Here is a 12049-nt window from a genome sequence, read left to right as displayed (position 1 = left end):
CGAGATACGGACAAGTTGCCCTATCTCTTTGCATTGCCTGAAAATGCTCACTCACTGTCATCTGAACCAGTGCCAAAAGCAAAACCACATGAGAGAGACCTAGAGTGTGTGACAGAGACTGAACAGTAGGCAAAGAAAATAGAGTTTTAAGATTTTAAATGTCACCAAAATAAACTTCAGCATTCCATTTGTTTTATATCTGAACTTATAGTGTCTAATAATGCATTGGCGGTGTACACTTAAGTTTATCTTGCCAGTAAAGCTTAATATGAATAAAATCTGCCAATTTGATCCTTTAAAAGAGTCCACTGAAAAAAACAAATTTAAATGACAGCATGTCCACTTATTTCATGGCATATTTATATATATTGCATCAAATATTTTTACCGGAAAAAGATTAACTATCCACCTGAAACTGAACATATTAGAATAATTAAAATAAATTGACTAACCAATTCCTTGCAAGTTCTTTGAGATAAAGTAAAAATATAAATATACTTATGATCATATTTAAATTTTTGTTTTAATGTACAATGATTAATTGCGATTAATCACAGAAAAGTGTTATTTATTAGCCAAAAAACTTTTTCTTCCCTTTATCTCCCCAATTTGGAATGCATGATTCATTCCAGTGACTTATCTCAGTTTCCTCGTGTCTGAGACCAACAAACTGCTCATCTTATTACGGTACCGCGGAGACACAGCACATGTGAAGGCTTCATGCCATCCACCGCGGCATCCACGCACAACTCGCCACGTGCCCCACCGAGAGCGAGAACCACACATTATAGCAACCACGATGAGGTTACCCCATGTGACTCTACCTTCCCTAGCAACCGGGCCAATTAGGTTGCTTGGGAGACCTGGCTGGAGTCACTCAGCACGCCCAGGGTTGGTAGTCAGCTTTCTTCTCGCTGAGCTACCCAGGCCCCAGCTAATATTTTTTTTGCGATTCACAGCCCTAATATAAATATGAAATTATTAAATAATTAATGGCATGCAGCTTTCAAGTATTGTTTAATTAATAAACATTCAAATTTTCCAATTAAATATTCATGAAAACACTTAGTAATACTGAGCTAATAAATAATCAAAAGAGCTAAGAAATAATCAAAAGAAGGTAGTTGCATTGTCTTTTTCTGGTTAATAATATTGATTGATTAATATTAATTACATAAAGGACAGCAGCAGATCTGTTAGGCTACATGTGTAATGCAAGGGTTAATGCACAGATATTTTGACAAATATTTTGTATTTTAGTATTGATACCGCTATCAAAGCACCAGTACATTTGACATCCCTAATTGCTATAGGGATGCAGTGACAAAGAGTTTTAGGTGTTAGATGTTGCAAAAGCAGTATATAATTTAATTGAATGTGCCCTAAAATGACACAAGAAGAAAAGCCTTTGAGTCAACCCTCACTGATGGTAGTAACACTTACCCATCATTTTTTAATTGACTTAGTAATAGCGACCGCATTTCCGTTCCACATTCCTCCCAAGTAGTAGCTCAGTTTGTACAATCCGCCACAATAACAATACTTTTCCTTAGTGAAGGTCCAGAGAACATCACGTAACAGAGGAACATGAATATTAAAGTGGTAGTTCTTTGGCCTCTCAACTGACTCTTCTCATTAAGATGCAAATTAGTCATCTTCCTTCAGCATTTGTTAACCACTATGCAACAAGAATCACAATGACTTACACATTTCTGCTGTGCATTTATTGCACTTGACCAGTAATTTTAAGTAATTCTTCTTTTTGTGTGTGTGTGTGTGTGTGTGTGTGTGTGTGTGTGTGTGTGTGTGTGTGTGTGTGTGTGTGTTGTTGTTGTGTGTGTGTGTGGTCTTTTTGGTTTTGTTCATTTGATGCCTCATTTCTGACTAATTATGGGCAATGCTGTCATTATGCCAGTTCAAAATGATTAGGGCTCACAAAACTTATTAGTAAATAGTAAACGTTTTAAAATGTTAAAAAAATGTTTTATCCCCATAGATTTAAACTGGCTTTCTGTGGTACTGCCTGGGTCATCTGCATAACTATACTGTTGTCCACCAGCAAAATATATTCAGAGCCTCGTAATATGTTACAAAGATCACAGTCAAATTTTTCAAGAAACAATTAAGGATGTAATTGTCTGTTTCTGTTGTTATTTCGTCAGTTAACAGTTTAGGCTTGACGCAACCATGTGTGCACTGGGATACAGTTGCATTGAAACATTTGTCTTTTGTTTTGCTTCTATACCTTCTTGATTGCCTCAGTAAATTTGCACTTTTCGTTACAGTTTCCATGTCCTCTCCTTGTAGTTTAAACACAAATGCAGAAAGCACATTTTGCATCATGTCTTTAATCCTGTCATAACTATAGAGTCTGAAAGACTATTAAACTGAATTTGCTGTGGAAAGTTGACCAAAAATTACTATTTAATGCTGGTGATATTATACCATATTTGAAAGTCTTGAGTCTTCCCTTCACCGTTTGAATAATCTCCTTTTTTTTTTTACTACTACTACTTTTTTCACTTCCCACCTGTGGGTTACTGTGACCTTATGGCCCCAATACATACTTGATGGGCCTCTCTCCTCCCTGACACTTACACTGTCTACAAGATATACAAGAACTTAAAATAAAAGCACAAATATTGTGGGGTCATCCCCCACATTTTTTTAATATTTTGGATATCTGTTCATGTCATTAACAGCACTGAGAATTGGTAATTTAAAAGTCTTTACTGTCTCTACTTAAAAATACTATTCTAAAAGGAGTAGTCATTAGTATTGGGGCCATAAGGTCACAGTAACCCACAGGTGGGCAAAATAGTAGTGTTTGTTCTGTTTATTTAGAAAGGCTGGTTACATATAGATTAATAAAGTTAAATGTAACGGTACTATTAATCCATCTGAACATGGTTATTTCTTTAATTACAGATTCATTTTCTGTCAGTCTCTCTCTTATTCTCTTGCCTCCATGCCATTGTCGTTCTTTAACAAAACATTATGGCACCACCACCTGCTTATTCGCCGGAATTAGATGAACTATAGTGCTAGGGCTGCCCAAAGCATGAAGATTGTTTCAGTGTTGCTTCATTCTATTTCTCAGCAACATTTTCTGCCTTTTTTCTTTTATTTTTAAATGTCTGATTTTCATATTATAACTTTCTACGTGTGTCTCTGCTCCACTCTACATTAAAATTAGAGATGCACCGATTGCAATTTTCTTGGCCGATTTCGATTTCCGATTTTTTTTTCACAGGTGTGACCTGCCGATACCGATTTTTTTTCTGATTTTCTTTCTAAGAACTATTATTGACCACATATACAAACAAAATCTACCTTTCTTCAATGCTAAATTTTATTTTCATAATAAAATAAATTATTAAACATTACAATTTCCCCCAAACTGCTCTAAGTTACAGAATCTTCTCTCACTTAAACAACTCTCAAAATAAAGTGCTCTGTGACCGGAAAGAGGTAGAAATAACAATTAACTGCAAATGAGTTGCTTTATATAACAGATGTCATTTTCTACTATTTTTATAAATGGAGCTTTTTCTCTTTATTACTCGTCTAACAAAACAATTACAAAGATCTGAAAACTGAAGTGTCCAATACGCTCAACTTGCTTTAGATGTCCAAATATCAGTTGTAAAACCGAGCACTGCTTCGGGAACGGCTTGCATACCTGTCAACACTCCCGTTTTTCCCGGGAGTCTCCCGTCTTGTTATTTCCCCCAAAAAATCCTCCCGTAATTTGTATGGCCCAAACCACGTTATATGAATAATCAAATCAATATATTATTCCAAGGTGGTCCAGTTGCCAGATCTTGAATGAAACTCACCCTACTCACACAATCGACACATCATACACATTACAAATCATTTATGACCACAATCTGGCAACCTACAACCCATTTGCGCTGTTGATATCTGCGCAGGTAGTAGACGCGGGATGTTAAATCAAGCATCACTGGTAGATGGGAGGAGAAGACTCAGCTGGTGCTCCGGTGAAAAAAACAAAATATACATGTACATTTAACAACAGCAGAAGAATTTAATTTCATATCCCGAAGCCATACCGACAATGCCCACGCCTTTTGCAATGTGTGTCGCACTGATTTTAATATCGGACACGCTGGGAAAAATTACGTTAAATCACAACGGCACAATTTGTATGTATTTAGCCTGCCTCTGCCATCCAGCACCCCCCTTTCCCTCTCCCGGATTTGTGTACCCAAATGTTGACAGATAACAGGCTGAGTGTGTGACATGACACGAGATTAAACAACTCGGGCAACGCAACGCCGGAAAGTACCTCCTACTCTGTATCGAGGAAATGTATCAGATTTCTGATCCCTCTGTCCTCAACTATGGAGAACAGCTGGTCATCCAGGGCCATGAATTCCATAATTTTCCTCGTAATTGCTTTGGTCTATTCGCTGCTCATTACAAGGAATGATAGGAGAGGCTCCTGACTTGTGACTGGCTCTGAGCTCTGGCTAGCTTTAGCCGCTTTCCCTTTTTAGCTGCTTTTTTAAAATGGGCATTTTCAGCTGGGTGATGGTGTTTTAAATGTCTAATTAGGTTTGTTGATCCGAAAGTTATTGCGGTGGTTCCCCCACGGTTTACTTTGGCCTTACAATTATTACACATTTCGAACTTTATGCATTCTTCACTCACACAGTGAAGATCTCCCACGCCAATGACATGTTTACATGCGGCTGTGACGTTATTGCCTGCGCCGCTGGCAACAAAACGGACCGGCTTGGAATCGGTAAGACGTGAGGCTGACTGGCCGGTTACCGGTCCGGGCCGAGCATGCGGAAAATCGGCTAATTCCGGTCCCTGGCCGGTCGATCGGTGCATCTCTAATTAAAATGTTCGATGTTTCTGATCATATCACTCTCTCTTTTCACATATGAATGTATTATATAGGTGACAGTATAGTGCAGTGTGGGAGAAAAGGGTTCAGCCTACAGCTCAGAAAAGAGGCATCTACACCACTGGTTGAATTGAATAAATATCTAGGCTAAAATGTTATTTAAAGACTAAATGAAATGTTCCAAAAATCCCTGCGGTAGACCATAGTACCAAAATGCTTAGAATAATTTAATATGGGATTTATCCTGAGAATTTAATGAGTAAGGTTCTATATATAGAAGTTCTTCAAATTTTAAGAAGCAGCCACTGTGTGTGATATACATAGTGTATGAGACGGCTATAAATCCGAAGTGTATTCAAGTCAGTATGTTACTCTAAGTGTTTCGGGTACACTGTAAAATATAATTAGATGACTTAAGCTATTTTTAGTAAACACTTATTGTAAACCTATTTTATACAGCACGTCTTATGATTGGAATCTTGGTTAGCCATTTGTCATATTGGATTCTCCTCAGTATTTCTTAGTGCACATAAATCTGCACTTTTGTAAAGTACAATTAAATAAAGATTTACTTGAAGGGGACCCATTATGCAAAATTCACTTTTACATGGTGTTTTACATAAATGTGAGTCAGCAGTGTGTGTACATAACCACCCTACAATGTTAAAAGTCCACCCACTCCTCTTTCTTATATTTCTATTAATCAAAAACAGTGTGTCAAAATGAATTGTTTTCATTCTGCTCTAACATGACATCATATTAGAACAGGCCTCGCCCATGACTGGTGACGAACTCCACCCTATTATCAAAGATCCTCCCCCGAGTAATTAGGACATCTTACATGATTTTATTAAGGCGTAGAGAGTAACGTTAACTTAATTAAAACTAGTAAGAATAGTTAAAAATTAAGTTGTCAACAATGTTTTATTTATTTGATATAACTATTAGTATTTACAGTGTGCTCACTCCTTCATTCCGTATAATTACTTTAGGAAACATTGATAGAAGAAATATTTTCCTGTTTGTGAATGTGATGCAGAATATTTGCCACATTCACATTCAAAGCGTAATTAAACACCATATCAGTGGGATTGTCATCATTCTGTTGTAGTAGTTTGTGACAACTAGAGTTTGAGCATGTTGTTGGTAAAGCAATGTAGTCTGTATCTGTTATTATATAATTGCAATCTGCTATTGTTGTCCAGTTTAAAAATACATGTATGAGTGCAATGGTATTCTTAAGACTTTGGAAAACATGTTCTCGTAGCCTTTGGTTATGTCTGGGTCAGATAGTTGAAATCGAGCATTATAATGCTGGCAACCTAGACCTCCGAGTCAACCAGTTCAGAGTAAAACATAAAATGCTATTTAAATTATTTATGTATTACTTCTTTTCCATTCATGTGCTCTGTGTATTAAAATTAGTATGATTTTTGTCTTTCAGAGTACTGAGACCAGCCCTGCCAGCAGCCTTTATTCTCTCCCCATAAGCCCCTGCAGTGAGAAGTCACTTCTCTTTAAGGTAATTGCCTGCTTTCAGTGTTTTGTCAAAATGTACAGAATGTCTTGTTTTGACTTATTTCTTATTGAAATAGGAAATTTGGTTGAGAAGCAGTGGCATGAAAAATGACAGGAACCCTTTGGAATTAGCTGGTTTTCTGCATTAATTGGTCATAAAATATGATCTCATCTTCAGCAAAGTACAACACACAAACAATTATAATTCTTTCATTTGAACAAACATTCACAGTGCTGTGGAAAAAGTAAGTGAACCATTTGGATTTAAAAACTGGTTGATACTACTTTGGCAGCAATAACCTCAACCAAGCGTTTCCAGCAGCAGCGGATTAGACGTTCACAACGTTCAGAAGGAATTTTAAATCATTCTTCCTTACAGAACTGCTTCAGCTCAGTCATATTCTTAGGATGTCTGGTGTGAACGGCTCTCTTGATGCCATTCCATAGCATCTCTGTTGGATTAAGGTCTGGGCTCTGACTGGGCCATTTTAGCTTTATGCAAAGCAACAATTCTTAATTGTAGGTCTTCTGAGATCTATTTTTTGCAAGGCATAATCCACGTCAGCAGATGCATCTTGTAAATGGCAAACTCAAAAAGTTTGAGTGCTTTTTACTAGTCAAAGTAGCTCAAACCCACACCTCCAATGTCATTTAATTAATTGGATGCCAGGTTTTCCAGCGTCATTAGCCTAAGGGTTCACTGTAAACTGTAAATATGACATTTGTATATCTGCTAAAAGGGAATTTTGTTCATGTTTAAGAGTACCCTAGCATATAGATGGCTTCAAAGATAGCACACATGGCCTTAGAGCCACAAAACTCTGGGGTCTTTAATAGCTTGAAATGGCACTTTCTTGGCTACAGAGGTATCATTGTGGGGTCACTCTTTGATTAAAAACACTGATTCCCTTTTACTTCTCTGAACATTTCAAAGTTCATAGTTCAAAAGTAGCAATGGTGCGAAGAGACTGTATTGAGCAGTGCTCTGCATTTATAAAAGTAATTTTCCTTCTCCATTGTGCCTCTCCAAAGCACACCCTATTCTTCTCATGCTGGCTTCTCTCTTTGATATAATTTTAGTTACGCCACCATCAATAAAATGTTCCCACTATCTTGATGAGATTATTATGTTACGTCCTCTAATCTTTTGGAGATGGACTTGGACTCTCATCGGGAAAGGTTTATGATTTTGTATTTTTGTATGAGGAGCTTTTTGTGGGTAGAAGAGGATTTGGTTTTTCATCAGGACTTTTTTTGCATGGCTCAAAAATCCTGTCTAGTTAAGCGAAGTGAAACAAGGTCTGCGTCTTTCTCTGTCCTCTTTACTGACCTACATAGAGTGCTAACAGAGGTAACTGTTGCGGCAGCGAATCATGTGACTTTCGGCTCATCCGTAGCCTAGCGCCACGCAGCGGGAGATGCTTAGAATAGGAGCTCATAAATTCTGACATTGTGTTCAGCTGACAGGAGAGGGGTGGGACTTGTCCTGATTCATTCTGGGAGGAAAAAGGAAAAATTGTAGATTTTAAAAATAAAGCCCTAGAATCCACCTGATATGGAACCGTCACTTCTCGTCCTACTTTTAACAGAAAACTTCTCTCACCAAACATTTGTTATCCCCACCTTCATAATTGGAGCCTGTGGAAAGCGTTCTCATGCGGCGAGAGCGCGGCATCGATTTGGAGAATGGAGGAGCTGGTTGCTCTGCACACCTGGGAGAATGTGAGCTGACTGTGGTACCAAACAGGGACACTTTGTCCTAGTGTCCCTGTCACCTGCGTATTAATAACATCTTGTTAAGTGAGTGCAGCTACGCCCTCCATTCCGCGGGTGTACTGGTTTGAAGTTTGTAACATCACAAACCTCCCTATACAGGAATAACTGAGGACATTGATCCTGGTTACTCTTTCGACACCACCTTCATAGTAAATCATGGTATATACCCTATGCAATACCTTGTGCATCTCTAACTGCACGATTCTTGGTAATGAGAGAGAGATAAAAAAAAATGCATGGAAGATACTTACAGTGTTAAAGGGGTAGTTCACCCCCCCAAAAATAACGTTCTGTCATAATTTTCTTGCCCTCATTTTGTTTCAAACCAGTATTTTTCTTTTGAGAAACACCACTGGAGAACTTTAGATGAATGTCCAAGCTGTTCTCTTCCATACAGTGAAGGAGAGGGGACCAAGGGTTGTCAAGCTCCAAAAAGGGGAGAGATGAAAAAAAAAAAAACCTCCATAAATCTAGTCCATATGACTTGTGGGCTTTATTTCAAGTCTTCTGAACCCATTGGTAGCGTTGTTTGTGGAACAGCTTATATATGTTCTGTTATGTAATGGAAATCTTGTTTGACTGCAGTGGTCACCATTTACTTTCTTTCTATGGAAAAGTTCAACTTTCTGCTTTAAATGACTCCTTTTGTGTTCCATGAAAGAAAGTCATTCAGGTTTGGAACGACATGAAGGTGATTTAATTTTCGGGTAAACTATTCCTTTTAAACAAGACAGGTAAACAAAACAAAAATATGCTCCCCACATCCTTTGTGTAGATTTAATTGACAGCATCGATTTCTGCAATGTTCGGTGTTGTCTTTTATGATCAGTGATCTGTGACAGTAGGACATTCCTTTTGTCCCTTTCTTGCGTCAAGTGTTTAATCTAGGAGAGACAGATGGAGAAGTCACTCATATGCAGCTTTACAGCTCGGACTAAAGACCCAGCTCTCTGTCCTGTGTGTTGTGTGCGTGTATGAAACTGTGACCAAAACCTCTCTAGAGGTCCTCCATGGCACTGCACAGATAAAGTGCCTCTTGTTAAACCTCTATAATTAAGATATAATAAAAAATTCCCTACAGGCAGGGATTTAGAGGAGGCTACATCCTGCCTGTTTACTTCATGCGTTGCTCAGGATTTGACCTTTTTGATGGTGTATTTTTAAGATGTTGCAAGTAAGAGCACTGTATGGCACCATAGGCGAAAGGGGTAACCAATGGCACACAAGTATAACAATTGTGATCAAATTAATATTAAACATATTTATTTTATTTAGTTGTTGACCTTCATCTTACAGTGATCCTTCCTCATTGTCACAATGTTTGTTTTATTTGGTTGCAAGTGTTACAGAGAAGCCAAACTGTCTTAATGAACCATAGAGCACTTGTCCAGTTTGTCGTAACTGGACAAGTAATATGCCTATTCACCCATGCACACATCAGGTATGTAGTTAGGTCTAATTTGTTTATTTTTATTTTTTATTTTTTTGCTCTCAGAATTAGCCTATTATTTTGTATAAATGTGATGTTACTGCGAATAACATTTTTAAAGAGGATAAAAATGTTTGGTAGGATCTCGGTCTCCAATCACTTTCATTGAATGGAAATGTATTGCCATGAAAGTGAATGGTGAATGAGGCTCTCTGTCCCAATCATTCTGCCTTTTGTGTTCAGTGGAAGACAGAAATTTGTATAGGTTTGGAACAACATTAGGATGGGTAAATGTTGACAGAATTGACATTTGTGCATCCCTTTAATGTCAAAAAAGCTTACTGACTGCTATCATAGTGTTAAGATGTTACATACACAAAGACAAAGATTCTAGTTAGTCACATTATGCTTTCATCACCAGGCAGACATGAGCTTCCTTTACACAAAAGTATCAAATATTGACAACAGCTCCCTTGGGATTTATGTAATATCAACAAAAGAAACTCATTCAAACCAAAGCCACAGAGCTTTGAACAACAAGGTCTCAAAGTATGTGACATTGAAGCTCATAATCCCCTCCACTGATCTGTCATGAAGGGCTCTGAACTCCCGCATATTGTTTCCAGCTTCCTTCATGCCAATGCTTTCTACTCTCTGCCAAGCATTTCTGTTAGAGGAAAGCTCTCATTTTCGGGGGGGCAGAGATTCTTTTCGGTTGTTCGTTGAGGCCATATTCTGCTCCTGGGCCTTGCAGTCCTCCTCTGCTGCCCTTGAAGCTGTTGTCCCTGCCTCCCCTCCCCCAGCCTCACATAATGGATGCTGACAGCACAAGGCCGTGGGAAAGTGCCTGCTAGTTCAGGGGAAGTTTATGGAGGAGAGTGAATCCACAGTACAAAAAGCACACCTCCACCTCTCCACGGCAGCAGTTTTACACCCACACAGAAGACTACAGATTCATACTGGGGCGATGGTTTGAATAACACAGACTGGCTTTTTCTTTTCTTTTTTTTTTTTTTTTTTTAAGTGTTTGTGTGTGCTTTGTGTATAGGATCCTGGGAGAGAAGAAAACCAGTTCCTGCATCAGCAGCTGAAGGAGAAAGATGAACTGATTCTTCGACTGCAGGCAGAGCTGGTGAGGAAACTCAAAAATCTCAAGTTCTTAAGATAATACCACCTCTAACAGGTTTTATAACCAAAGCAGCTCTGGCCTTTTGAGAGACTTATAAGGGCTGTCGGGAAGTTTTACAATCACAGAACAAGCTCCATTGTCATTGCGATATCCTCATTTTATGCATTTTTCGATTGCACAAAGATAGTTTGCTTTATACAACATTTAGTTATTTTCCTCTAATCTAATTGGACAAGCGGTGTCCCAAGATTGCTGATAATTAGTATAACAGAGTTGGCACTCTTCACTACTTTGGGTTTGTTGCTAAACATATTTGCATTAGCAGTGTGAAAACTAAGACAAAATAACTGGTCATGTTGTGTATAAAATTTGAAACTTGATTTCAAAAGAATAGTTTATAGTCATATGTTTACCTACCCTCATGTCTTTCAAAACTTTTATGACTTACTATTTTAGGCAGAGCACAACATGTTTTAATAAATACCCTGGTCCATCTTTTCAGTACAATGGCAGATGAATCTTGAAGCTTAAAATGGACCAAAACAGGGTCCGAAATTTACTTTTTAGCCCACCAGCCGAGGTGGCTGGTAGATGAAAAACATTTACCTGCCAGTCATGTTTCTTACTGGCCATTTTTTTTTATTTACTGCATTTTACAAGTGGATTTTACAGACAAATAAACAATACTTTAAGCATGTTTAAAAGTAAACCACTTTATAAAATTATATTGTTTTATTATTTATTAAATGTATAATTGCCTGATAGTTTTAGAAATATTTTTCAGATTATTCACTTATTACAACAAAACTAAATTTGTATTTTACACAAAATGTTGTCATATGAACGACCAGTAAGTAACTCTCATGAGTCTCAGTGGTCTCATAAGTACACATACAGTATCAGTTCTTGGTTTATTTGGAGTCAATTAATTCAGTCAGCTCCGACTGATTCATAAGTCTTCTTGATTCACTTAAAAGAGCCGGCTCATAGATTTCCTGCTCACAACGGATGTCCTCATAACATTTATTTGGAAAACGAGTACCGATACTTCCTTTTCAGTACTCCCTGATACTGAAACCGGTTTTATTTTTTTTCTAAAATACATATCAACTGTTTTTCAATTTTATTATCAAAGTTGTGTCTAAATAAACAAAGATAATTAAAACTTTAATCAAATGAAAATAGACCAATTCATTTTCAACATTTGTATCATTTTTATCAAATTAGGTGGTTTTATTCAGAACCTTGCAACACAATCCAAAGTACATCTTTGGAGATTTTTTTGTCAAATAAAGTGCTGCATAACAGCATCACAGGT

At 37.6% G+C, this 12049-nt stretch overlaps 1 protein-coding gene across 1 annotated transcript in view; it reads left to right on the top strand.

Annotated features, from left to right (window-relative positions):
• The window catches only part of ccser1 (coiled-coil serine-rich protein 1), a 123964-nt gene that overhangs the window by 46951 nt on the left and 64964 nt on the right, over positions 1-12049 (top strand). The window contains exons 7-8 of the mRNA XM_052095168.1: positions 6324-6401; positions 10651-10734. Coding sequence (XP_051951128.1) covers positions 6324-6401; positions 10651-10734 — 162 coding nt within the window. The remainder of the gene's footprint in view (positions 1-6323; positions 6402-10650; positions 10735-12049) is intronic.

Source organism: Xyrauchen texanus, chromosome 27 (assembly GCF_025860055.1).
Source record: "Xyrauchen texanus isolate HMW12.3.18 chromosome 27, RBS_HiC_50CHRs, whole genome shotgun sequence".
NCBI classification, from domain to species: domain Eukaryota; kingdom Metazoa; phylum Chordata; class Actinopteri; order Cypriniformes; family Catostomidae; genus Xyrauchen; species Xyrauchen texanus.
The sequence above is the reverse complement of the archived record's forward strand: the minus strand, read 5'-3'. Positions and strand labels throughout refer to the sequence as shown.